This window comes from Bombus pyrosoma, linkage group LG13 (genome assembly GCF_014825855.1).
Source record: "Bombus pyrosoma isolate SC7728 linkage group LG13, ASM1482585v1, whole genome shotgun sequence".
NCBI classification, from domain to species: domain Eukaryota; kingdom Metazoa; phylum Arthropoda; class Insecta; order Hymenoptera; family Apidae; genus Bombus; species Bombus pyrosoma.
The window spans coordinates 4,684,169-4,710,331 of NC_057782.1; the positions used below are offsets into that span (position 1 = coordinate 4,684,169).

General features: G+C 39.1%; 1 protein-coding gene across 17 annotated transcripts in view; it reads left to right on the forward strand.

Annotated features, from left to right (window-relative positions):
- Positions 1 to 26,163, forward strand: part of LOC122574244 (tensin-1) — a 202,399-nt gene that overhangs the window by 146,347 nt on the left and 29,889 nt on the right. For 15 of the 17 annotated variants that reach the window (XM_043741603.1, XM_043741601.1, XM_043741612.1 and 12 more), the window contains 6 exons: positions 1,541 to 1,609; positions 10,092 to 10,313; positions 10,988 to 11,151; positions 11,246 to 11,395; positions 14,965 to 15,262; positions 16,136 to 16,373. In XM_043741603.1, the coding sequence (XP_043597538.1) occupies positions 1,541 to 1,609; positions 10,092 to 10,313; positions 10,988 to 11,151; positions 11,246 to 11,395; positions 14,965 to 15,262; positions 16,136 to 16,373 (1,141 nt within the window). Of the gene's footprint in view, positions 1 to 784; positions 992 to 1,540; positions 1,610 to 8,582; positions 8,771 to 10,091; positions 10,314 to 10,987; positions 11,152 to 11,245; positions 11,396 to 14,964; positions 15,263 to 16,135; positions 16,374 to 26,163 lie in introns of those variants that run through there. The other 2 variants (XM_043741611.1, XM_043741616.1) reach the window with 2 other exon arrangements.

Below are 26,163 nucleotides of genomic sequence, written 5' to 3' on the forward strand. Positions count from 1 at the left end.
GTTGAACCGAGGGTGGAAAATACGATGACCTTGAGATTGCAGTCAGATGCGGAGAATTAAAACGAAATTGATACGTGGTATTTTTTAACTGTGGGATCCGATAGATCCATGGATCGTGCGAAACGATCGATACGAAGGCCGATACTTCCAGGTGTACGATGCGGGTTTGCAACTCGAGGAGAAGAAAGAAGTGGAAAGGGCGGAGATCGTATCGGTGAAGAGCGTTCAAATTAGCACGAGCAAGAAGTTCCTATAAGTAGATACATAGAGTAAGAGATCTGAAAAGCGCGGTTGCTTTCTCTCTTTTGCATCGGAGCAACGAGGCGCGATGGAAACGCGGACGAAACGCGCTCGACAGGCAACGAGGGATTAATGGCGTGATTTTCGTCCATGAATCATCATCGTGGTTGGCGAGGATCGCGGTTTCACGCGGATCAGAAGAAGAGTCGGAGGAAGAGAAAAGGCGGTGCCCGATGTTGCGGAATAATTCGTAACGAGCACGCCTGTCACGGCGCCGACGTACGATCGACACGTGGCTAGCCACATTTCGAAATTCTCTTTCGCCGCAACGTTTGCTAACTCCTTCACGACTTTAATTCTGCACGTAATACATTTCATTTGAGAGAATATTATTAAGATTATTAAGAATCAGTAAATCACTCTGACAATTGAAAAATCGTGTTCCTATAAATTCCGTGTGATGACACTTAAAATAGACTTAAAGTAGACAAAAAATATCGTACAACGAAGCAGTTGTGAATTCTATTCATGGTTTCACGGGTCCTTTATCCGAAGAACTATGACAAACTCGAACAGTAGCTCGCTATCGCGCGCTTGGCTGCGGGCAAATTGCTGTCGCTGCGGTGACACGCGCCAGGATACGGTGAACAATAACCTTAAGGAGGAGACACCACTACGAGAGGAAACTGAAACCCTTTTGCACCGTATCGCGTTCACAGTTTGGCACACTGCCCTTCATATAGAAAGCGAGGTGCGTGGGTGTTGTTTCGCTCGATTGAAATCATATTTTCGCCATGCGCTCTCGCTTCGATAAATATATAAGCACGAAAATATGAATAATATAAAATAGATAGAAAGAATTACGACTGACTGAGTTCGCGTTGGGAAATTTAATCGAAACACCTCACGCAAGGGTGGTCGCGGAACGGAAATTTGTTTTCACAGGCCACCAGGGATTTACGCGAATCGAAGCACTGGGAATCGATGATGTTTATTATCAGACGCGTGGCGCACATCAGCCTGAATTTACGCAACAGCTGCTTTCAGCCGAACAATGGAAATAATTTACGCGTAGTATTTGTTATCGTTGCTCGACGCGATGGGCAACCCATTTCCTTTCGCGACGCCCTTAATGTGCACGCGTGGAAACTACTGCTTTTTTATTTTCATTTTTTTCCTTTTTGGGTCTTTCGCTTTTTTCTTTTGTTTTCTTTTTTTTCTGTCCCATTCCTTTGCAGTAGATCGTAGATATACATGGCGAGACCTGTATAATTCAGTATTTTTTCCTTTTCTGTTGCAGCATAATGGAGGTTACGAGGCACAGCCGAAGAATGTTAACACCATTTCGAGAAGCAAACAACAACACCAGGTAAAAAATCGACTCTTTTACGTTATTATAATTCCTCGCTATGCCAACTGCATTTCGCTGTAAATTATTCAACTCGTAGATCTTTACATAGAATGGGAATTTGTGTTTTTTTTTCAGTCACGAAAATTGCAGGCGCGTATAGCTCATAAATTATTCATCGGACTCTCGGTTAGTAGGTCTGTTAATTAGAGTCGATTCTAATTCTGTCTCCTGATAAACGCAGCTCTTCTCACATTTTTCAACGAATACTAATTGATAACGAAAATGCACAGTATTTTTTCGATATAATTCCAAATATTAGAAGTTCGTAAAAGAATTTAGACATTTTTGACAGGCATTGTTCTCGTTACGAATTTCTGTTGCGGCTTCAATATCTGAAAAAATAAATGTTTGGTTCATATTCAAAAGGACAACAGTTTATTATTACAAATAATAATTGACCCATGACTGTATAGCACACTGAGAATAATATTTGATTCTCGTTCGTTTACTCGAAGTACTAGAAAGTGGACCTGCCTTTTCATTCGTTGCAGCACCTACGATTTATTCGTTGTTACTTGTCGTGACCGCGAGAAACGCTTTGTGAAGTTGGAAAAAGGAAAGAAAAATATGCTCGGCACGATCGTTATGCTAAGTGGCCTGCTACGTAGCCTGCTACGTAGCTTGTGGCTTATCATTTGCTGATAAGAATTCGCGATTTGCGCCATTCGCAAACCTGGGCTCTCTAAATATTTAATATTAAAACAAACCACGCGTGATACGTACGAGGAAGTGGCGTCTTATTGGTCGAGATTACGGGGGTCGATTGCATCAGGCGGTACCTTCATTTATTCCGCGGGAAAACACGGCCGAGCCCTATTTACATTCGAAACAGCGCTCGTCGTCTACGGCGAACAACCTCCTCTTTCGCGTACACGTGTACCTGACGCCGCGATTCAGCGTTTTGCGAACGATCACTATGCAAAATCGCACACAAGCCGCCTCGACTTCGAAATTACCTCCGAGACGTACATACGAAATCATTTGCATCACGCCACCTGCGTAATCGCCTCGAGAACCAGGGAATTTTGACGTTCTTGTTACGTTTCAGTTGTAATTTCGTTCTCTGTGGTCTTAAGGTAACCCGAGGTAACTTGCTTTCTACCATGTTTGGTTTCGTTGAGAAAATCGTGAAATAGGAGGCAATGAAATAGAAAATATTATACGAACGTAATATTATGTAAGAGTTATTCATAATGTTTAGCACATTGTTACGTTTCGCTTGTGTTTTCGTTCTGAATGGTCTTATTGTTAGAGTAATTCGATATTTGTGATATTCGGTTTGCTTGGAAATGGATTGAAATAGAAAACATCGTATAGAGGAAATATTACATAAAAGTTATTTATAGTATATCGTTAGTAAATCGTTACGTTTCATTCACGATTTTATCCTCAGTGGTCTTATCGTTAGCGTAACTCTGGTTTGGTTGGGAATTCTGAAATGGAAAGAGCCGAACTGGAAAATATTCTATATGGAGAAATATTACATAGGAATTACAGCATACGGTAGATTTGACGATTATCTTCACAAATAGAAATTTTCAATAAATGCATAAATTCTCTCCCATTTTCTACAATTGCTTGCCATCTTTCCACGGAACTTTCTATTTCTCTCTTAGGACACTTTTATCGTCATCTAACGAGTTCCGTTATATTATCTTAGCTTCCAGAAAAATTGCCTCACTTATGACCTGTTATGGCGTAACGCAAATTCAGTAAAGTAACAAAATATATTAAACTTGTTTCGAAGCTACTGCTTCATAAATTATAGCACTTTGTTTATACGTATCACGAACAAAGCGGAAGTTTACAATTTTCCCTTAATCCCGTGGATCATTTATCTCGTTGTAACGGTGACTGATATTATAGAGCAAGATTTTGCCAGATAACTATCTGAAAATGCAACGCGTTGGATTGTTAAGTGCAACGCCAGAGGAAGCATGAAAAACGGATCTGGGAAGTGTTTTGGAGGGAACGTTTACGCTTTATTAGGGTCTTTTTTTAAATCATAACAGCGGCTAGACCAGCAGCAAGGCGTCTTTTACGCATTAATGTCGACACCGGAGAAAATTATTCGCTAAAATGGCAGTAAGCTAGCGCACCGTATGAACGGTGTAGGTATCAGCTGATGTTCCACGGAGATAATCCAAGTATATTGACGTCGGCCATGTAATGTATTCGTGAAATCCACGCTTATACCGCGGCTATTCTTGTGAAAATATACACAGAGAAGAGCATCGAATGCAAAACGCGGCACGACGCGAGGGAATTCTGACAATTGCTCGTAACTGGTTATTACCGATTGTGGCGAGAAACCGTTTCTCAATGATAATCGTAGGAAACCGTTCGGAAATTTATTGCGAAATTGCTCTATCGATTTCGGATGGCATTTGGTGTCGATGAAAATGCTTGAAATGTGAGAACTAGATATGCGAAGATATACACTACTGATGTTTAGCGATGCTACATGGTTTGTACGATTGGAAAATTTAAGAGGAGATTGGTTTAAGATTCTGTTACGTTGGGTAATAATTTGATCAAAAATCTACCGAACTAAAGAAAATTACTTAAAGAAAGTAGAATCGATGGTTGCAGAATTAATTTTAAACTTAATAAGAATAGCTGAGAACGTGATTTCAAATGTTTGATTGATAGTGTATAACAGATAGTACCTTTTCCTGTTTCTTTCTTCTGTTCTAAAGTTGGTTACTTCAAAGTCGATTTCAGGTAATAGATTCATAAAATTAAAAAAGTAGAGTTAAAGTATTGCCAAGAAACGTCTTGGTGTATCTGCCAGATTCTGCCAGACGAAGCAAACGTTATTGAACATTAAAATATAATTTGTTTTGAACATATTACGTTACCTAGCACAGCTGTTGTTTCCTTCGAATCATGGAATAGCGGAACGAACCTTGACGCATTTGAAACTCAAAAGAATATTGGAAATATCATGGAATCAGGTATTAGGTTCACATTATTGGTAGATTGATTTTACATTAGTTAAAAATATATACACTTGAAAGGATATATATTTCGAGTGAATCAAACAACCAACTTGTATTGACAAAATAATTTTAAGTAGCATAAATCTAATTAATCAGAGTTCAAATAACTTGACTAATCTAAATGAGATTCAATCTTGAAAGAATCGGGGAAACGGAGGAACATGAACGTTCGATGGAATAATTTAGGACTCCGATAGGTTTGGAATGCATTCTTTCCGGATCTTTGGCGAAACATTCCGCTATCGATCGGATCTCGACGGTATATACTCGTTGGTTAGCAGAGAGGTCGAAACGGAAAGAAGTCGATAACCATAAAGCCCACTCTCGCTTGGCACTCCACTTGCAATTAGAAATTAGCCGTCGGCAATTACGCGGATTAACGATAATTGGCATTACCGGCGCGACGCTTCCTTCACGCCCCCGAATAATTACTTCCTACTAATGTCACAGCCTACGGTTATCCCTTCTAAATTACACATGGCCCGTCAAAAGGGCCGCAAGAATCCCAGTGTAAACAAAAACCAATTAAAAAACGATATACCTGACAGTCAAACCCTTCATCTCAATGTCTTACGTCTTTGAACGCTTCACAGAATCAAAACAAGCTATTTTGAATTCGCCGCGCGTTTGAAGTTATACGTATATCATAGCTAGGCATCATGGTCCATTTACAAGAATTACTATGGTAGTTAAAAGGACAGTATCTCCTAGAAATTTCATACATTTACGATGTGTAATTCTGGGAATTTGAATAAAATGTTGTTTTCCTTTGCGTCGTAGGTTTTGTCACGTATCTCTGGTTTTGATTTCTTTGCTATGAGTTTTGTACTTAAGTCAACTCGGTAGTTTCAATATGCTGCAGATTCCTATTGCAGTTTCTCTTTACCTCAAGTGCAATTCCAAAAGGTATAATGAACATTCTTCTGAATAAATATGTCTTTGAGTATACGAAAGAATAGTTTATTTTTTCAGGAAAATGAAACATAGTTATCTTCTTCTTCTACTTTTAATAAACTCACACGCGAAAAGTTACAAATTTGGAATTTTCCACATGAGACACGGACGTTCCTCCGCCAGTATCGTGTATCATCTTTCACAAAATATCCACCGCGCGGCACTCGTAATACGCGAACCACGTCGATAAAATTTTCATTCATCTCCAATGAATTCCATCGCGATTTCCGCCCACGTGTCGCCTCGGTGTAAATTGAAATTTTAATGATTCTGCGTGCTGGGACAGAAGAAAGGGGTTCGAGTAGCCGCAGCGGTCCCGTCAAAACAGCGAGCTAGTATCGAAGCGAGTTAGAAAAGGAAAGAGGAAGCTGGTAACCTGGCCTCTAAAAATACGTTTACGAGATCGTAACGCGGTTCGCCGCTTCTCTCGCGGGCTACAGTCAACTTCAACTCGCGCGTACAATACCGTCCATAAGTATTTGTACGATACTTGATGCAATTCGACCAAATAATTGATGATTCCAGTTATAGCGAGAGGTAAAGCATTCATAGTAAAAAATCAGCTATAACTTTGAAAATATTTATAAGAGAAATACCAATAAGTACTCTGCTTAACAGTTAAAGGCTGTCATAGTGTAAAATTTTACTATATACAAATTTTTGATGTCATATCATCATTCGGTATATCATCGGATATCATCGTAATTGAACACTCATAGTGTTTGCATGTTATGTGAAAGATTTCGAAAGTTCATTAGCAGTCTAACGAGACACGATTATCATAATCGTATTCGTAAAATTGAAAACCAATTTGAAAAGGTATGTGGAATGTACAATCTCTTCAAAAAAGGAGGCGTTAAATGAAAACACTTTATTACACATTCTAGAATTATTTTCACGTGTTAAATAATCTCCCGTATCTTGTCTATTTCTATCTAGTTGGGAGCAGACAAATTCTTTTATAGAGTAGAATTCCATTTATATGAACGAGATTTTAGTTAACGTACGATTAATTGATCTTTTGCTGGTTGAATTCATTTATCTGAACCTGAGCTCTTATTGTATGAACAAAAGCTGGTAGGTAGCGAGGATAATTGGCAAGCTCCTATTATATCAACTCCAATTATATAAACCGTTTGTCTCCCGACAAGTTTGGATAAATGGAATTCCACTGTATCTGACAAGTTCTCAAACTTGATTTCCTCGACGATGAAACCTCCAGCATAACTTGATTATGTTTGATCTTCGCGTTACCTTGGACCATAGAATCTCTTCTGACTCCAGCTGTGTCACGAAATTAGGATCACGGTGACCTCCAACGTAATTTTATTATACTTGATCTTCGTGTTACCTTGAACCATGGCGTCTGTTGTGACGTCAATTATGCCACGAGTTTAGGTATACATTTGAGATGTTTTAGAAGCGTTCAAATACTTATGGACGATAGTGTACGTCGTGGTCTGCTACGACCATAAATCCCCCCCAGCGTTAGGTCTCACGTGTGAAATTGCCATTACGTTAGCGCGGTCCTACCGCAGCTGTCGTTCCTTAGAAGCTCAGCCTACCTCGGTATGCCGCCTGTCCTTCGTATTTCTCACGGTTGCTTAGGATTCGAAGATCGACGGGGGGCCTTTCGTATCGGATGCCACGACCATCCTTTTTCGCGCGAAGTCCACCACGTCGGAAGAGACAAAGAGGATATTCGTGCGATTTGTCAGGCGTCACGCGCGAATAAGTCGTAATATCGCCTGACGGCGGGCTGATTTTTCATTCAGGATCGCAATGGGTAAACTTTGTCGGCGGCTGTTTCTCTGTGATAGCGTTACGGGATCGTGCAGCGGTACCTTTTCTTCATTCTGCTGAATTATTCCGCGGTATGGCGAGGGAAATGGACGTTTCAAAGATAGGAAGTGTATGGGATGTTGCATCTTTCAGAGAAGTTTATGACGCTTCGCAAGGTCGTTCTGACGATAAGTTTATCGATAAAGCTGTGATGTGCTCCGGGCCATCTCGCGCGAGATATACTTTCGAGCGCAGAGAGGAATCGTTGTTTAAGTATTTGTAGGGAACAGTGGAAAATCCTGTAACGAGCCTTTTTGTAGCCTGTGAAAAAGATTGCTTTTTTTCAATAATTAATAATATTATAGACACGTCTTTCGATGGTTTTGCAAAGAAGATAGAATACAAAATTGGAGACCAATTTTACTGGAAGTAAAATTTGTTGCATGACGTGTGCGCGTACGTGATAAGAATAAATCGATGTAGCATATTGCCACTGCACCCTGGAGACGAAAACTGTATACTTCTTAAATTTTCTAAGCTTGATTAGAATCTTCAAAAAGTGATAAAAAGATAGCGAGTTTGATTTCTAGTATTTTGTTGAAATTTCTACTGTATCTTGGCTGATGTCTACACACTATAACAAACTCTATAACAAATCATTTTTACATGCATCTCGGTTCATCTAGATCTTTCTCACTTATTTCACCTCCAAAACACACTGTATCAATTTTCCACGGATTCATCGAGACGCACGCCTTGTGTTCACTCGTTGAGAAACTCGTTCGATCACTCGCCAACTGGAATTACACCCGAGACAGCTTATGCAGACGCAGCGCAATTCGCGGACAAGGAACTTATTCATATTTCTTCGTCGACACGATTTTTCCGCATTGCCCTTGAAGTCGAGTTAGCCACACCGCTCCGCCGTTTTATCGCGTCCGCCAGCGCAGCGAGCTCGCAGGACTGGCTAATGCGACTTGTGTCTAATGACGAGCGTGACTTTGATCGAAGTCACGCTACCTGGACGAATTCGTTACATCATACGTGCACGCGGAGAGAGAAATCGTTGCACAGTTGGCGTACAAGGAAGGGGAATAGCTGAACGTCAGCTGTGCAAGTAGGAACCGTGGTTAGACTGTCGGATAGAACGTCGTGGATTCAGTGGAATCGAGCGAACGCACAATAGTCGGCAGTCTGTCATTCCTTCGTGCCGTGTCGTGCTCGCATCCTTCTTCGTCGACGTCCCGCCAAGATAAAAGCACGCGTTAAACCACCAGGATTTCATGTCGATTCGTTGGGACAAGGCGATTCCCATAAGGGCAGGATCGCCATGCCGGACAGCATTGTCGTCAGGATCGTCTACGCACCGAAATACTCCAAGGTTCTTTATAGATGAAGACCACACGGGAGAAATATGATAAGTCTGTTTTTGGTGATTTTCCGGCTCATACATCACTTGGTAGCTGAAAAAGTATTTTGTAAAAAAAGTATGAAATAGTTGAAGAAAGGAATAATCCGATCGATGCGAAGTTTTTTAAAGATTGGTAGCAAATTCGTAATGTTTCGTGAGAAAGGAATTTATGCTACTTTCGTTTAATTAATATTACTTTGCGTAATTAATATTTTTAACACGTTGCTTTCGTGTATTCGTGCACAGAGTGTGCACAAAACTCGTGTTTAATGTTTAACGCGAAACGCGTAAGGTTAAGTTGTTATTCTTGTATAAAATAGCCGATTGCACAAGTTAGTTTCTGTAAAAAGTGGCCGGTGAAACGGGTTAACTTTTGCGTAAAATAGTTGCTAGATAATGTGCTAATATTTTTTAAATTTATAAGAGAGTGACAAAAACATGTATTTAATCGTAAAATCGAAAAAAAAGATAGTTTTCGTGTAGATTTAATTGTCAACATATTGAATTATAAAACAGTTCTTTTATAAAGGATAGAAAATATGATTTATCATGTTTTTCAGTTGTGGACTTCATATAATATCTATGAAGTAATGTGCTGAATTTACGTAGTAAATCTAAAGTAACTATTTTTCGAGGCAAAAGTGGAATATAAAAGAGGAATATTGGTAGTAAAGTGAGCAGAGTGCTTTTTAGATATGTTTATTGGATAATTTTGGTTTATAAGAAATTTCATGCAGGGCAAACTGTAAGTTTTTTGTTCGGTAAAATAGGAATATAAATTGTGCGTATTGCCGGTGAAGTGAGCGAAGTGCTTCTTCAATGGACTTCTTTAGAACATTTCGAGCAGAAGAAATTCCGTAAAAGGCGGTTTGCGAAACTAGGTTCCGTGCCTTGGAGGCAACTCTAGAATTATTTGTTTTTCGGGAAAATGCGATATGAAATGCGAATATTTGTAGCGAGCCGAGTATTCTCCTTGAGTCCTTTGTTTAGAATTCTGGATATAAAGAATTCTCTAGAAAGCAGTTTAGTAGAAATTAGGATTCGCGTATACCAAAGCCGTTTGTAAAATTCTTTATTCTCAATAAAAAGGAAATCTGCAGCGTAAAACTAACCAGATGAACAAGTTTCTTCTTCGGTCTTTTCTATAAGAAATTTTGGTGCGCAAGAACTTCATGAAAACTTCATAAAAAGCAGTGAAATTAAGTTCTATGTGCCTTATCTAATAAGGATAATTATTAAATGTGCGCGTAAAGATCAATGATGATACTAATTAAGAATGTCCGTGTTTCAGATACAGACGTCCTTGTCGGCGACGGCACCTGCAAGGACGCCGGGCGTCGGCGCGGACGCGACGACGACAGGATCAGGAAAGGGTGGAGGTCGCGTTACAGAAGTAATGGAGCTTTGTTACGTCACCGAAAGAATCATTGCGCTCTGGTACAGGGAGGATGCGCAGGGCGTCCTTGAACATGCTACCGCACTTCTGCGAGGAAAGCACGGTGATAATTATATGGTGAGCGGCGAGTAAACGGCTGCAGATTAATGGTCGCTTATCTGATATAACGTTTTTATTAAATAACAATACCTATTAAACGAAAATGATCCTAGGATAATTGACGTATTACCAGATAAATCCTACATACTCTCTAATTAGCGTTACAATTAGCGCGTTGCATGCTCTGAAACCTATATAACGCTAGATAATTATCAGTCGATTTTACACTGTTACACGATTGCTACTCTATATTACTAGATATTTCATATACCTAAAAAGTTAATATTTCTTCGCAATTCGTCCAATATCCTTCATTTTATAAATATCTATCACTCTACTTTGGAAGTCTCATTTTACCTGGACCCTCTTGCATAATAATTTGCAAATTATAAATTAATGAATTGACAAGTGATATAGCGTAGACAATTCTTACAATCTTGCCATTGTACTTCGAACGTAATAATTATCTGGCTTGTAGTTCATAAAATTGCCTTACAGAACTTCATTTATTTTATTATCAAACTTGTTATTGTTATACCGGAGAACTCGTTAACCCTTTGAACTTAATAATAACGTAAATAACGTAATAATAATATTAGTTCAACCATAAAAGAGCACAGAGTATTTGCATTCGGTTATACAGAGCATCTTGCAATATAACTACAACTTTCACACGTCTGTTCAAATTTCAGATATTTAATCTGTCATCGCCGGGTCGTACCGGTGAGCCAAATACCAGGGAAGCAGGATGGCCGCAGGGTCTGGCACCCAGTTTGGAAAGACTGTGCGCCCTATGCAAGGAGCTGGACTCCTGGCTGAACGGTGCTTCGAATCGCGTGGTCGTTCTCCACGCCAGGTGAGTCTTAATCCGTTCTTGTTTTTCCAACGACAAGAAGACGAATTGACGCGGTTCGTAAAAAGTTGGAAGCTCATTCCACGCCTCTGTTCAGGGGAAGCAAAGAACGATTGGGTGTGGCTGTGTCCGCGTACATGAACTACAGTAGCATCTGCGGCGGACGTGATCAGGCGTTGGACAGGTTCGCTATGAGAAGATTCCTCGACGACAAAATTGGATCCCTGCAGGTTCCCTCGCATCGAAGGTAATCGCTACGGTGCATGACGATACTGCCTGTTGACGTTGAACGAGAAAGTAAACTTTATCGCCTCTTAGTCGTGAATAACTCAGATAATACCTGGATGAACGACATGCACAGGCGTGGCTGCTTCAGGAGCCACCTTATGACTGGTTAATTGCGTTACTCTATAGCCGCTATTTCAAAGCATGCAAACCTGCCGTCTATATTTCGTCATAAACGGGTAGACTTTGTTATATATCCTCAAAACGTTACGTAAAATTATTATATCATAGTTAATGCATGCACCATGTACATCAGAGCGCTCGATTGTTCTTGAAACCGACGCAATTATTCTTTTCGTGAATTGTATACATTGTTTGCAGCGTGTGAATTGTGAGCGTCGGTTAATTGGATCGCTTGAAATCGGAAATTGATATCGCGAGAGGTTTCTGAAGATTGTGTAACGAAACTTGTTGGTGAAGGAGACCTCGAATGTTCATTTAGCCAATAGCAAATTTACATCATCGTTTTATCGGCATAATCGATCGCTGTGCAATTAATGAGTTGGTAAAAGACACTGAATCTTTTCGAATTACTTTGATCATATTTCGTTGGATTCTAATGCGTATTTGATGAGCGTGTAAAAAGTTGAAGTTAAAAGCTTCCTATATAGTAACGTCAATAAAACAGTCGTATAAGTCCCGTAAATCTCGTGATAGACTACCACCAAGACCAATACATATTCTTAGATATACTCACACTTATTCGGTTACGTGTAACTTAGCAGATATCAGGCTCGTCATGGACATCTTAAACATCGATCGTACAGATATAAGACGTTCTACGTTATTGTACTGTGCGATTCAAAAATGGTCAAAATTGAATTAATTTTACACATTAATACTACATATATCTTCATCAGAAATCTACATAGTACGCTTATACAGTACAATTCTAAGTACAATCTCTTTTGAAATATATCTATATGTGTTCCACATTTAGTCGGTACGAAAAAGAAATTAGTTTCTCTTTTTCTCACGATAGGAGACTCGCCGTTTAAGCATAATTTTTAAATACAGTTTCTTTCGATATCCATGTACAGAGGGAATGAAATTCTGAAAATTTGAATGTTTTTCAACCACGAAATTCTTTCTTGTGCGTGCTATCGCCTATGATATAAGACATCCACTTTCAGCACAATTTTTATCCACAATTTTCAAATCCCTTCTAGTACCCATCCAGAAAGATTGGTTTCCTCAATTTTTTAATCTTTTTACAGCAGAAAATCTCTTCCTATAGAAGCTATCAACCATCCACTAACAGCACACAAACTACCGCCTCCGCATTGCTAAAAGCGCTTTAACGCGTGTCGGAAACGCCAAGTTACGACAGCATTTACATCAATGCCAGTCTATCCAATGAGAGACCTGGGACCGCCTAAAAATCCGAGTAAAATAACCGCATAAACATAATTCCCGTAGGTAAACCTGTCAAGCTTGGCCATCTATTTGAGACAACGATCGGTACGCATTACCCGCTGTCGATCCTCGCTACCCTTCGCGTTTAGTTCCCGCCGTGTGACGCTTACGCTGATGATCGTAATGATGGCCCGTCGAATGTGGTGTCCTTATACGTGAAACATTCCTCCAGGCGTCGCGGCGGTTGTGCTTTGCTCGTGGTCTTTCGCCTTCCTCGTTCCACCTCGATCTTGCATCCCTGAACGATCGAGTTTCCCCATTAATTCCACGAGCGGCGAGCATTAGCATGTCGTTAGCGTAGCCGCACACCCGCGAACGTATGAATCCATTATCGAGGGTCGAGAGAAGCACCAGGCTAGCTGGCTCATTCGAGACGTGTGTAACGCGGCGCTCAAAGCACCTTAGGTGCCACCAAGGGAACAGGTTTTTTTTCGAACCCGGAGGGGATCGACCAGAGACAGAGATCGTATCTGCTTCGTTACGGACGACACGCGGGAATTCGTGAGAGATCCCGCGAAATTACGGTCATGAACGCTCACGACGCTGCATAATCGACAGGTACCTCAGAACAGGGTTCGTTCGGACCCGATCGACTCTTCCGTGTTTGCCGTGTGTATTACAAGTGGGACTATTAATCGATCTCTCCGCGCGGCGAACATCTCTTATCACGTTGTTGAAACAAATTTTTACCACTTTAATAAGTAGACAGTGGATTTTTATGCGTTTAGTATAGTAAAAGTGGAAAAATCCGGAGAACGCGTATAGGATAACGAAAATATATAAAATAACCAGAATGTAGTAACCGTCATAATTTTTAATAAACAACTATCACGAAGGTCCAATTTTTTTCGCTCTATTCGTAAAAATATGGAACGTGGAGATAAACAAGATAAATAAATCCTTAGTAATTTAAATTTTAAATATATTCCTAGAAAATATGTCAACGTTTATGAAACGAGAAACGTCGAGTCACGTCTGCTGTCTGTAACGTTAAAAAGATTCAGACCGTCGATCACGTTGCCCCTTCTGAATGTATAAAAAATTGAAAACGCCGGTTCACGTCTCCCGTCAATAATCTGTTACGAGACATCCAGAAGGCATTTCGTTTAGCTTGAACCGTGCGCAGAGGTCCCGTTTATGGTCCTGTTTATCGAAAGTTTTTCGCGGCACTCGTTTGATACACTCGCACGGTAAAAGGCCACGCGAGAAGTAGAAAAGTCCATTCGCGGTCAGACACTAATTAGCACGCGAGTGTCACAGTCGGAGACGCTACAATACTTTCGCACGGTGCGTTACGAGTTGTAACTTACGACAGCAGCCAAATACGGGCCGCGCTCGTGTGAAGTGGAATCGGCCATACGTGGTCGGACATGAATTATTATCGGAACGGTCGCGATTCGATCCATTCTTTTTGCTCCCTCGAGTGTTTCGCGATGAAAACGTTTCTGTTGTTGTTGTTTTACCGAGTATTGTTTTATCGACGAGACTGTATTGTAAAAAATAAGGAGGCTAGCTTCACCTTGACCTATGCTGTGGATATAACACGCCTGGGAAGCACTATTGAAGTGGTAATTGCTGGATCGTGTCGCCTGTCGTAATGTTTCCATTATGAAATTTTAGAACACGCTAGTCACTGCCTTTTAATGTTTCCCTGTGGTAAAAATTGGTCATGTTAGATGGAAATCGCTGAATTAATAACACTTTCGTTGTGAATATTTCTGCGAAAAAATAGTCGCATAATACGGTTAATGGTAGTTATGTCAGTTCATATATACCGTATAATGCTAATACCAGCTAAAAGTTTGCATTCGCTGCGTGTTTTGTAGAGCATATGAATAAAGAAAAAAAAATGACTCACATTAATATTCTGAAAATAGCTTGCAAATTTTGTAATATAGAAAATATTTTAAAATATTGACGTTTGCTGCATTAATTGCAAATTAATATGAAAAGTAGGGAATTCAGTATATTTAACAAAATAAATATTACCTTTCGAGCGATTATAATCTACTTAGTAGTTGGGTGAAATTCCCTCGTGATAAGAAATAGCAATCATTCACAGTAGTGAAATGGTTAGAAAAACTACATAAGAATTTCTACGGTTCTTACTCGCAGGTACATCAAGTATTTCAGCGGACTTCTGTCAGGTTCCTTGAGGATCAGTCAATCTCCACTTTATTTAACGCATCTCACCGTTCTGGGCGTTCCACTCTTCGAGCCTACAGGTTGCCGAGCATTCCTCAAGGTCTACGAAGGCCTGACACCAGTCTACACCTCGGATCTCTATTCCGTTACGAACGCTCGCGAGTTCACCGTAAATCTCGGAGGTCTTCGTCTTAGGGGAGACATTCTGGTGAAATGTTACCACAGGGTGTATTCGAAGCAGAGCCGGGAAGTGATGTTCTCCCTGCAGGTAAGACGAAAACGAGCGACAACTTTCCCAATTAAACTGAATTGACAGATTCAAATGTGCACTCGACAAGAAATCCTGTCAGCGAAGTATGTTTGACTAATGTACATAAACCCATTTCCATTCTCATCTCCTCCTGCAAACGATACTACGTGAATTACTGCTGGTACTGTTACCAACTAACCACGTCGCGGTCGAAATCACTTCCCATAAACTTCTCCAATTCTAATCACGTTGATGCGGCCGCTGTCGAAGAACGTAATTAGATCGTATCGCTTTTCCCGACAACTATGAGCTACGTTGAGCGTTCAAATCATCAAAGAACGGAGTAATGCTCCGTTAATCGGCCAACGCTGTCTTCGATTGTATTTGAAACTGATACGGTGAAGACGCTCGGCTCTGTAGCAACGATTTATCAAACGATAATAACAGATATTAGGGAATTGAGAAGTTACCACTTAATTGGAAGTTATAGATTTTGCAATTTTACAATATTACAGTTTTACGATGTTACACTTTCAAGATTTTCGAATTTTATGTCCAGTGGGATAATTGATAGGATGTCCTGTCGTGTGTAACATTCTCTTTAATTCCAAACATTTTATTATCACGAGGATTTTCTTAACGCTAGTAACTTATAATCTATGACTTGACAAAATTTCACTAATGTTAGTCTAATTGTGCGAAAAGACGCTAATATGCATATTATACTTACATTTGACAAAGAAGAAACATATGCACAACTTTCTACGAATATGATAACTGAACAGATAAAGTCCTAATCCCTGGTAAATTTTATCGAATTTACTTCCTATCTAAACTATCTTAAAAACCATCGCTGTCATCTCGATAAAACGAATTCTCGATTCCACTTAGTTCCATACCTGTGTAATAACGGAGAACGTGGTGTCGTTCCCTCGATCGGAACTGGACGTGGCCTGCGATGACCCACGATGTCCTCCGGACAGCGTGGTGACTTTGTACTTCGCCACCGACGCCAAGCGTCAAGATGGGCCCATACCGGCGCCAACACCAGCAGTACCGCATGCTTCCGCTCATAACGATCCCATCCTGCACTGGGACAGCTACACGAATCTCGAAATCAGCGACGACGGTGAGTGATCATTCAGCTCCTTTTTATTATTCCGTCGCTGTCCACCGTGAGAGGGTTGCTGAGTTACGACGAAGGAATTTCAAGAAGTCCATGGCTGATTAACTATCCTTTGGTAGAGACGAGGCAGTTCGCGTGAAACGATGTACTCGATTAAGTTAGATTAGAGTAGATTACAACGCGACCAAACCAATTTAGCGCAATTGCTGTTGCGTTAGATCGGGTTACTTAGGAGGTCACTGACGAGGTTACGGAAAAAATGCTCGTAGGTGAACTAGAAGAAAGTCTGTCGAATAGAGACAAAGAATTAGTGGGTGTCGAGGGCTTTGACTACATACTACGGTTTATGACATCATTTGGATAGTTGCAGAGCTCGTGAAAGAGAAACAAATTTTTCTCCACGATTTTTGTCTACGTTTGTCATTCTCCAGGAAACTGACGGAATATTCTACCATCTTTAATTTCTGTTTCATATATTTCGATATTTTTAAACAAGGTATTCGTAGAATTACATTGCTCTTGTAAATGCATCTATAATTATTCCAAACCTATCTATGCCTCTTCAAAAGATGAATTACGCCAAGGACGTAGTAAAGTATGATTGACAGCCATAATTTCAATATAATATTTCTCACCGTCTTGCAAATTCAGTCTCCATATAGACGACAAGCACGTCCGCGCCAAACATGTACAATAATTTTTGCATTTGCTGAGAGAAGTGTTTTGCGGCATCATGCAAATCTTCAGTATCTTCACAGATTACCCAAGATCATTACGGACTATAACAGCAGGTTTGTTCCTCGCGATAGTGATATTCGTGTTTGTTGATGTCGGTGGTCTTAACAGTAACTGACTCACCGAAAGGCAGTTCTAAGCTAAATCCCTCGAATGTAAATTAGAGGCACGATGTTGCTTATGAGAATCTGAATGTGAGACTATTAGGAGGATTAACGTAACGTTTGGAATAACGGTACTGGTAACTGTCAAGCTTTTTGGCTGATGTTTCTGCACTAGTTCGGAAGTAGACGGAGGTGATAACGTCACGACGCGTCGCGCGATTAATTAACTGATAGGCCAAAACTCGCGGGCCGTAATTCAACTGACGAAACTCATCGTCCGGGGACTAATTCGCGCTAATTTTCGTCCTGATAGTAGCCAATTAACCTCGATCTGTCGGTGAGAGGCAGTCAGAAATACAACTTGGCTCTGTCAAGGGAGAAAGAAAACGGGGGTTTCAGGTAAGGGGAGGGAAAGGAGCGGACAGAAACGAAAACTTAGTGGTTAATGCAAGTGTATTTAAACTGGCTGACTAACGTGGCCGGAAATACGTCCTGCCTGGTGGAGGTAAAATGCCGGTTTATCATGACGACACGGCGTTCGTCTGGAAATAGATCAAAGGTCGAAACTAAGAAACTAACAAAGACTGGGCATAACGACCAAGGTCCATAACGGAATAGGTTTCTTCTGTGCGCGTTTGATTTCTTTCCATCATCGTAGATGATCTCATTATTTTTACAAGAACGGTAAGAAGATTTGCATAATACACGTAAGCCAACGATTACTTTCCTCCGACTTCGCTTATCTACTTGACGATCGCACGATTTAAAATATTTCAAAGACTGGAGTACTTTACGCAATGAAACCTTGAAAATTTGCAAAATTTTAATTCGATCATTTGAAAATTTATACATTCAAAAGTTGAAAAATCTATTAAATTGCCATGTTAGAACACTTAAGCACGGGTACTTTAATAATTTGCAAACTCGAGCATTGGGAAATTAAAAAATTCAAAAATATGAGCATTGACGTGTTTGAAACTTTGATGATTTGAGCATTGGAGTATTTAAAGATTCAGAAATTATATTTTTAGAAGATCAAAAGATTCGAATTTTTAACACGAGAAAATGAAGAGATTTAGAAATAGAAACCCTCGGAAATTAAAGGATTTGAAAGTCAGTTACCTTGATAAACTGAAAGCTATACACTTTGCAGTCTCGAAACTGGAAATTTTAGAACTTTTCCCAGCGACGCGTTGGGAGGTGAAACGAGTTCGAAGCAGAGATTACGGATTTCGTCAACACGAACTGCGGTAATAGGAACGAATCCTGAAGCCGAGTCCGATTTCCACAGCCCAAATTCCGACCTACGTTAAACGGAACGAAACGAATCATCGCCCACGCTGCTCCTACCCCAGTTCACCGAACCATTTCGAATATTCGGAACGGTTACGTCACCGCGATGCGTCTGTCAAGCGCTGGGGAAAAGAAACGGGGCGAGGTGAAACGGGAGACGACTCCGATTCAATTCGTTTCGTTAACGATCAGCCCATGCTTCCAATAAAGCTGTGACCTAAATTGTTAGCGATGGTTATATCGATGTGGTTCGTTTACGAGAACTGAGAATAAAACGGATAGTAAAAGTAGAAAGGACAGGATAACCAACGAAAGAGGAAAATTTAAACTAAACCACCGATATAAAGGTGAATTTATACTTTTATACTTTGGGCGTGTAACGCATTTGGATGATTCATTCACAGTGAATGTAAATGATGAAGAACTATTTATATCAGTTTAATGGTCGAATTTGCTTCGTAGTTTTCAGTATGTCAGCGACTGAACTAACGAGTGTCGTTTACTACTGTTCGCTTGTTATTGGACACGTTTCGATTTATCATTCGTTTTACTACGAATGAGTCATCCATTCGTCTCATCAAAAATAAAGATCAACTATTTCGTTCGTTACTACACTACTGGTTACTTGGCATGTTCACTTTGGATACATCCAAGCTTTGGATATAGCAGAAATTTGAATATCTTCAATACAAGTGAAGATGATCTTCCGACATGAGTGAAAATATTGTAAAGTATAAAGTATGAATTCACCTTGTTATTATTTACGATAACGACGAAACACCTGTTTTTTGACGAAAAACGTTAGCATCAGGAAAAAATCAATTTTGCCACGTGCTAACTATTCAATTCTGAGGAAGAAAAATGTAGACGTTTGGTCCCTGTCATGCTAGGGAATCGATTATATTGGTTTCATTTTCGGGCTGCATCTATATTTCGTCAATCTGATGCGGATTTTCTTCCTGTTATTGACGTGCCGTGTCACACTGCCAACAGTTTTTCATTTCTCTGTTGTCTCTGATATTGTGTATCGAAATGGGTCTTCGATAAATGCACCTGATTGCAAACGGTTCTTTTATATTCCAACCGTAATTGAAACCGCATACCAGTCGAGCCGCGTATATCGTAAATTCATGAATTCCCGCGATAACAGTTTATCGCTATTTTTGACATGGAAATCTTGCGGTTTACTAACTTTCCCACTCGCTACTTTAACCTTCCCGCATTCTTTGGCTCATTTTCGATCGAATCGTATTTTTTTACCTTTGAAATATGTCTAAGTTAGAAGAAAATAAAAAAGAGTTGTTGCTATCGATATGTAGAAACTATAGCGGAAGAACACAATAAACGACACTTTCTATTTTTGTAGAGGAATGCAGTTTGGAAATTTGATATGTCGTCAGTTCTATGTTATCAAAATTTTCTTCTCGATTGGTTTGAAAGCTGAACAAATTTCGTCATTCTACTTAAAGTGTTAAAAACATTGCTCGTTAATATTAAAGTATTGCTTACCTTAATAATTTCATTTTCAATTATGTCCCCTGTTTAATCACAAAGCTACGTTAAAATTAATGAAAGTGCTTGTCATGTTTCTCTCCTGCGATCCTCGTATGTGATTTCTCGTTTCAATTTTATGTTGAATATATTCTTAAAACGTTAAAAATCATTTTCTGCGTCGAAACGAAGGTCAGATTGAGACATAACAATTGAAAGATCGCAACAAGATAAAAACAGTAAGGTAGGAGATTTGTTATCGTATGGATATTTGTTTACGCAATTTACTAGGAAGTATAATGAACCTCGAGGTTAGACCTTGAGAAATAAAATAGGAAATGTTACGCGGACCCACACGGTGCACCCACGCGATGGAAAATAAGATTCCAAGAGCGCCGTTTCTCGCTTTACAAACGATCGACTTTAACGACCTGATGAGCTACGTGATCTATGAGCCAACGCGGAAAGCTTTCCAAGTTCTTTCTCTGTCAAGATGGAAGACTGAGATACTTTATAAATGTTTGTAACTTCCGGGACACTTCTTTCTCGATGATTTTCTTTCGTCTAATTTTAGAAATTCTACGTAATATTACGTGGAACGTTTATTTTTGGTATTTATTATTTCCTTAAATAATATCATTTCGCAATATGTTAAACCACAAATATCTTCTTGTCCCATTTTTTATCTTTCGTTTCGGTTTCTTTCGTCTGCGAAACTCAGAACTTCCGGAATATTTGGGATTCGATGAGTTTTTATAAATTTTATGTCTACTGACCATAAAAAATATTTTCAAATGCCCTTATTTTCTAAAACAGTTTTTTTTCTTTAATCAAAATTGTGTATACATTTCATTTTCATAGTATCAATTTCTCGTAGTCGCGTGAAAGTATTATACGTCACAAAATCTAATACACTTGGACCAGATTTTTAATTATTTTATTATTTTATTATTTTGATATACGTTATCTTTCTAAGCATCATTCTATGGCGTTTGAAACCACAAACAACTTTTCTGTTCGATTAAAACATTTATGAGGGTTATATACCGTTCATTTTGTTGAGATGCCCTTGGTAGTGGGATAAAGAACTTTATTACAATACATCTGCTCTATCGGCTTTGTTCCACGATGGAGTGGGAAAACAGGGCAAGGGAGCAAAGCGAGATCGAGTCTTATGGCAACGTGGAAATCTAAAATTAAGAGCACGCCCCTTGAATCAAGTGGCACCGGCAGAAAATAACCGTGCTCTTTGGAGCAGTGTTTTTCGCACCGCGGGCGATTATTACGTTTGTCCCCTTTCATTTCCGTTCTCGTTGATCCCTTATCTCCAGCCATTCTTATTCATTCCTTTCAGCCTTATCGTAATCTGTTTGAATTTCTTAATAATACCAAAAGAATCAAACAGTTAAAGAGATTCGATTAAGATATTACAGTAGCCTACGGTCAAATACCAAGCTGTATATGTTAGAAATATTTGCACAGTTTTCTAACAATTTCAAGTACTTTCTAAAGAGTTCTAATATTTATTTTAGCTTGCTTTTTTACTCTTGAAATTTCTGTTGATTTATTCTTTTAAACTAATTTTTAATATCCGTTTTACTATCCGTTTAGTCTGTTCATAATTCCTGCAATTTCCTTTTTTTTTGTGTGTGTGTTCTTTCATCGTTGAAATTTTTTCTCTCGCGCCATCTTTTCATTTGGTACTCCTTTTCTAGTGCCCTTGAACTAATCCATATTGCTTAAATTTCTTTTACTGCACATCTACCGATCTTTTTATCTCTAGATTCTTCTCATTTTTATATCATCACGCAGTTTCTTTTATCGCTGGAATTCTGTCTTTGATGTCTTGCAATACTTTTTATTATTGAAACTCCTTGCCTAGTGTCCTTCCACGGAGCTTCTATGTGCCTGAAACTCTTCTTTTATTGGTCAAATTTCTCTCTCGAAATAAAGACATTTTCGTAGCTCCCTGTTTCTCTACCCTGTTACCCGTTGTCAAAGGGAAACTCGTAGAGTGATAGATATTAATTTTCATCACTGGTCTGGAATGAAATACTGCGAAGTAATTATAATAGTCGCAAGAAGCGATTTCGAAGAAAAAGATCCACTAACGGTAATTGGTTGATCATAGATCGGGCACCGTCCACATTTATTTAATCAACCAAAGTGCAGTTGTTAATAGAATCGAGTAATAGAGTGGGTATTTTAATAGTCACAGAAAAATCAAAGACTTAGAAAAATTGGATTCTGAATTTCCATAAAATATTCATTGTCATCGCCCTTTCCATAAATCCTGATAAATAATAATTAAACTTGGAATAGCTGATTGTCAAGAAGAACATTGCCGTACATTTACGTATAATGATCATACAATGATCGCAAATTTTGACTTATAGGTTTCATACGTTGCCAATAATACGACACATTATTTGTCCAATAGCAATGAAGCACTTAATAGTTAAATGATTAATAAATTATGACTGTATAAAGTATGATCTCGCTATCCTTGATGCAGCTAATTGATGCATTAATATAGAACATTACTATCATAAAGGCTACTATACCTGCCATTAGCTGAACGATTTTAATTCAGAATATTTCCTCGTTTTACTATCTCGTTACTTTCTAGGCTTTTATTCAACGTCGAAATATTTCTAGCCTAACTCAAGATCATCTCCTCGCCATATCCTATCCTCTCAATTCTGCCTTTTTAAAGGAATATACGAGAAACGAAACGGTCGTTAAATTTCTTTCGCTCGAACAGCTTACCACGAATTTATAGAAAAGCACTTGTCCCTGCGACTGTTTCCTCGCGATAAACTTTCAACGAGTATAAGAGAAAAATAGAAACGAACGAGAAACGTAGAATGGACGATTCTCACAACTTTTCACGGAAATATTGAGGCACTAACAGATACCTTTTGTGAATATATCGTGCATTATATATATGTTACGAAACACATTGGCATTTCCTCGGCGCTATAATGAGACCCAACTATTATGAATACACCGATAAAGTTTAGAATAAATCTAAATATAAAAGCTACAAGATGTTGCAATCATGTATTTCGCGAAGGTCGCTATAGTATCTAAACAGTCAATTGTCCGGTGCAATAATGAACCTCGATATTGAGTGGAACCATTTTCAATTACAAAAGCTGAGTAGGAAGAGCAACAAGCATCTCAGAAGTTAATTCTTGAAGAGTGAAGGAAATGTGAAGAACGTAGAAGGTGGTTTCGATGGTGGGGAGGGTGTCGGTTTATTCTTGGCGTCGAGACGCGTCGGGACGAGACGAAGCTTAATAGTTTTCGCGCGATTCTACGTGGAGGCACGAACCTCCGAACAGTCTCTGATTTTCCAGCAGCCAATTGCACGCGTGATTTTGTTTATATTTTTCCAACCTTCTTGGTGCTCGGTTCCTTTCCACCTGTGTATCCACCATCTATCGGTGCAATTAGATAGCAGTTTCGACGTAAGATCAGAACGCGATTGTCAAGTACGTGGTGAATATACGACGCTGTGGAAAAGTTTTGGTAATCGGAGAACGTATTTCGTAAGTGACAAACAAACTTGTTTTTAATATTACAAATTATTAGCTGGTTAGTCGAATAAAAAGAGTAGTTTTCGTAGATTTCGATATTCCATTTATTACTTTCTGTGTCGAATACATTTACGTACTTTCTTAGGATACTTAGCTTATTTTAGTTAATTACAAAGGTGCAATTTTTGCTTAATGTAATTTTACAACTCTGCATATTCTGCTTATTTCAGTATAAGTTTTAACATCAAAAATACCAGAATAGACAAAATAACCAATTCGTAATTTTTCATGGAAATGTAATACCTATGAAATAATTCGTTTTTCGGGATTTTAACGATCTTTTTACCTTCTCTTTGAATGATATACTTCTCTTTTATTTTGCTTTCGTCGATACAAATTTTGCGCTTTGTCAATTCCACTGAGAAATACAAATATTCAATAACCATGACCGCCTAATCTAACATTCGCGTATTAAAACCCACCCCATGTATCTTTCCACCGACAGTTGAGTAATGCGCTCGTTTATTCCAATGGAATCCATACACAGTGCACGCACGAGGAGAAAAGCGCGGACAGAATAGAGACTTCTTATCCAAAATTGGTAAATCAGCTTGTCACTGCTACTCTCGCTCCAAGAAACAACACGGACCAGTGGAAAGGCCGTTCTCGGAAAGGCCGTTTGTAATCTTTGGAAATAGGGACCGTAGATGGAAGTGACCACGAATGTGGACAACTTCCGTCCACGGAGCGAAAGATTTCACCGGCGTTCAAACGCCGGCAATGGACATGAATATCATCAAGCGGAATGTCATAATTATGCCGCTTTCTTCGCCGATTTCTAGTCCAGCGTCGTTTGACCATTTACGCGGGTTCAAGCGATATCGATGCTTTCAAAGAAACGATCTCTCCTTCGGTTTGTCTCTCGTGAGGTCCCTTTCAATTTGTTGTTGCACGCTCGACGATGCAGTCCTGACCTTTGCCTTGCATCGAGGCCACAGCCATATCGTGAACCTCGTACGTTATACGGTTTGTTGGATATATTAATTCTTAGTCGTTGGTGACTCACAATTTAAGGATTATTTTTATAGGAACCTTGTGAAAGATAATCGAGTAGATTTTCTTTGGAAAAATTATTTTCTTGTTCTTATATTTGGCGAATAGATTCTTTAGAAGGATATCTAATTTTCGGTATAAAATCAAGTGTAATCAACAACCTGTAACTTCTGAAATAAATTATCGTAAAATAGGTGATTTGTGAAAAAGAAGATATCCGCTACATGTGCTGAATCAAGCAACAATCGAAGACCTATATTTGTAGGTTGAAAACTTGCTTGGAATCATTTTAATGAACCATTAGATATCTCTTCTTTCGTTTCTTTGATTCTCATTCTTCCTGTTCACTCTTTTTTTCTTTAATTACAGTGCCATATATCTTAACTAATTGAAGACCAGTGTTGCGTTAATGCACCATTCCATTTGCAACAATTTTCAATTAATTTAAATTATCAAATTCTACTATAATATTGTAATTATGAAACAGAATTTCATATTGTTTATCTCTTCCAAATAAAATCTGCAACTTTTTGATGCTAAGTTATTGCTTGGTTCTTAATGGCTTAATAAATGAAACTTGCGCGCTTGGAATTTCTAAGTGAGATTACATAAGGGATGGCGTTTTTATTTCACTTAGTAGCCGACTAGCTCGGTAAAAAAGACAATTGATCGATGTGTTTGACAGGGCCGCACCATAGCCAGGGGCCCGTTAAGGTTTGCCATAAAAGGGCGAATCGGTTGCACAATGGGTATCGAGATGACGAAATAAAAAGTGCACAAGGGAGTTGCTTGGGGTTGGAGTAAACAATGATGACGTAACAGCAGGAAGACGTACGACCAAGAGCGACAAGACAATGGTTCTGTTGTCTCTGTTTTCCCTGCTCTCAACCCCTTCTCTTCCCATCTCTTCTGATCCAGTCTTTCGAACGTTTTCTCTTCTCTCGTTGAGCCGCACAATTTCTTCGACAGCGAACCGAACAAAAGGCTGAGGTCGTGCCGTGAAAACGATTTTTGAGAGTCAGCATACAGTGCACGCGGTTTGTTTCTCGTCTGTCACGAGTTAAAAATAATTCCCCATCGAACGGAGGCATTTGTTCGGAATCGTTAGGTTACGGAAAATTAAAGAACAGTCGGCTCGGTTTACGTCTCTTTTATACAGAAGCTTTTTACGAGTCAGAATTTTGCATCTCGCTTGTCTTTCGCGTTCTTTTCATGTTCCATCAACACGTTTCAATATTTCTTTACTTTATCTATTTTTAAGCAGCCCATGTCCCTAACTATTCAGAGATATTTCATAATCGGAAAATCTGTATTTAGATTACTGCGCTACAAAGTTTCTATCGCTTATGACCTCATATAAATTTTCACTTGAATCTATTTTTAAGTACTTTATGTCTTTAACTATACCGACATATTTCATAAGCCAACAATTTTACAATATCTAATTTTTATAGCCTGTATTCTATCGTGTTCCACGTTCCATTGACTTATTTCGATTCTTCCTTTCGTTTAATTCTTTTTAAGTAGTCTATGACTTGTACTGCACAAACATCTTTTAAAATCCAACTGCACAAA